This window comes from Egretta garzetta, unplaced genomic scaffold (assembly GCF_000687185.1).
Source record: "Egretta garzetta isolate BGI_Z169 unplaced genomic scaffold, ASM68718v1 scaffold108, whole genome shotgun sequence".
Lineage (NCBI taxonomy): Eukaryota > Metazoa > Chordata > Aves > Pelecaniformes > Ardeidae > Egretta > Egretta garzetta.
The window spans coordinates 1,430,763-1,433,534 of record NW_009260614.1 but is presented as its reverse complement, the minus strand read 5'-3'; the positions used below and the strand labels follow the sequence as shown (position 1 = coordinate 1,433,534).

The window sequence follows — 2,772 nt, the reverse complement described above, 5'->3', positions numbered from 1 at the left end:
CCTGCTGCCCCACTGGTTTAATGCCAGCAGGAGCATTAAACCACAGGAGAAAGTTACCCCGGGTCTGACTGTGCTCTACGGTGTCACCAAGAATAAATTTCCATCCTGTCCCCTTGATTTCTCACCGCAGACCCCCACAGGAGGGGGAACAGACCCTTTCCAGAACAGCCTGATTCTCCTAGCAGCACATGCTGGGCAACCTGAATCTGCCAGGGACAACAGAATGACAAACTGTAGAGAAATGTGACAAAGATGGCTGAGCAAGATTCATTACTGGCCAAGGAAATACGGGCACAGTCCTCAGGGTTGATGGATTCAGCCACTGCCTTGCTAGGGGCATGGGTGACCACCCTGGCTCAGCGGCTGAGGCTGGCTGTTTGTGTAACTGCCAAGGCACTGGTAATGGGGGGCATTGACTGATGAGCAGGGAATCTGCAGAGAAGAGAGCAAGAGAGATCGTTCTGTCTGATCTTGTTTTCCCATTTCTCTTCCAAGCAAGCTGCTCATTAAATTTTAATTTTCAGCTAGTTAAAATTCAAATTTCACATAATCTGTCTGCAGCATGCAAAATGCATTATGCCAATGAGGGGGGTTTTATGCAGAGATATTATGTGCATGCTCGGGGTTTGTAACCAAATCAACTTTAATCTAGGGTATTTAAATCAGCACAAACGTTTCAGTAGCTACAAAATGGATCTGCTCAGTTCCTTTCCAGTGGCAGGACAGGCTGCAAAAAGCATTGGGCTTGTTTTGCGAAGTCAGACCTCTTAGGATAGGATAAAATGATTTGCTGAGATCATGCTCCAGCAATGGGCTTCCAACCAAACCCCAGCTCCAGCTCCAACCAGGCTGCAGTTCCTGGCAGCATGGATTCTTGGAAGCGGGGGATTGCAGGGAACAGCAAGGCAGCTGCAGGGGACGCGTATAATAGAAACTGTGAGCGGAGGACTGAGCTTTTTTTCTGCTCTCTTGTTCCCCCAGGCTTCGGAGGCTGTCTGTTGGGAATAGCTGCCTTTTTTTGGTGGGGGAAGGGAGATTTTATACAGAGCCACAGCCGATTTTGTTTAAAGAACTACTACCCTGATAGCCTGAACGTGGGTCTGGCACAGAAGAGGCCCAGCTGCTCACTTCTTGAATCTGTAATCAGTTCCCGTTACTGCTGCCTCAGTTTCCCCCTTGTAGCATGAGAGTAATGACAGTTTTCTACACAAATTGCATTTATAAAGCACACGCTATTTTTAGGGTGATAAGAAGTGAACAGGGAAGCAGGTTGAATTTGTCCTGGATACCAATTATGCATTGAATTCACTGGCTTCAGAGCTTTTCAGGGGAACGAGCAACGTCTCCTTCAGCAGCGTGTTTGTAAAAACACGTCTTCATAATCAGCTGTTGTACGTATGTATGGACATGCAGGTACGTGCTTCTTCAGCTTCCTGACAGCTGACAACCTGTGAAGAACTAAGAAAGCTGGTGACATATTCACATCGTTTTTTGTGAGAGTAAGTTTGCACTGGTTTCCTTCAAAAGTTGCTGGTTTTAGGTCGGGAGTAGATGGGAGTGACCCCTTGTGCTAAAGATAGGGGCCCATCCCCACATTCTGTTTCTGAAGAGGTTAGAAATCAAGAATGTTTGAAAACCAAACATTATACTGAGCGAGAACTGAACAAATCCCAGATGTTCTTCATTCTTCCCAGCATTTAGAGCCCTAACCACCGTTAGATGCCAGCACCCGCATGGAGGAGGCCAACCAGCCGAGGCTCTCGCTTGGCTGGGAAATGAAATTGTGTTATCCTGAGACGCTCTCTGCTGGCAAGCCCTGGGAAAGCACGCGCTTTTGCTTGGCCTTGGGATAGCTGCAGCATTGCAGGCTGGTTTTTAATCTGCGGGAGGAATAAGGTTTTTGCATAAGGGATGCCAAGTGACTGCTTCTGAGACTTTGGAGACCCAGGGAACAGAAATCTTTGTGTGCCACATTGCCTGGGTTTCGCCACTGCCTCCTCAGTAAGGCTGTTGGCGTTTGCATGTTAAATCACCGCCCTGACCTGTTCCACCTTTCAGAGCTTGTCAGCGACACGATGTCGTCTTTGCATTTCCCGCAGGATGACCCTCACTGCCTGAACGTCATCGAGTTTGATCGCCTGTTGCGGGAATCCCAGAGAGAGGTGTTACGGCTGCAGAGACAGATCGCGCTGAAGAATTTCAAGGAGTGTCTACGTTCCTCTAAAATCAGTTCAGGCAGCGCTTTGCCAAGCGCTGCTGCACGCTTGGGACTGCCTGTACCAGCACTAAATACCTGCATCAAAGGTTCACCTCTACCCAAGGAGGCCCGCCTGGGAGACCCAGCGCTTGGAGGGGAGGCACACGGGGAGGTGAGACAAGTGGGTCAGCGAGCTAAAAGTTTTGCTGCTTAATTACTCAATTAATTACTGTTCTTAGGAAACTTCTTAAGAGGATGAGCACTGCGGTTTGCATCCACTGCAGACAGGTGCTGTGTTGGTTTCTAAACCGATTGATTCAGCACCAGGTCTGATCGGGTGAGGGGGAACATGGACGTTGCTGCCAGCCCGCTCCAGCATGGGGACACTGAGCTATGCCAGGGGCTCGGTCCTGCTCATCTTCCCCAGCACGGGTCTGCCGCACTGCATCTTCCAGCCTAGGATACCGGGCAACCCCTCTTTTTACCCTCCTGTGCTGAAAACACGTGTTTTCGGTGTTTGTGCAGGGTCGTCGGGCATTGGCTCCCAGTGGGGGAGCGATGGGCACCCACGGCCA

General features: G+C 49.8%; 1 protein-coding gene across 1 annotated transcript in view; it reads left to right on the top strand.

The window, feature by feature from the left end:
• The window catches only part of LOC118452907 (peripheral-type benzodiazepine receptor-associated protein 1-like), a 17,887-nt gene that overhangs the window by 7,777 nt on the left and 7,338 nt on the right, over nt 1-2,772 (top strand). The window contains exon 5 of the mRNA XM_035900519.1: nt 2,100-2,369. Within this exon, the coding sequence (XP_035756412.1) occupies nt 2,100-2,369 (270 nt within the window). The remainder of the gene's footprint in view (nt 1-2,099; nt 2,370-2,772) is intronic.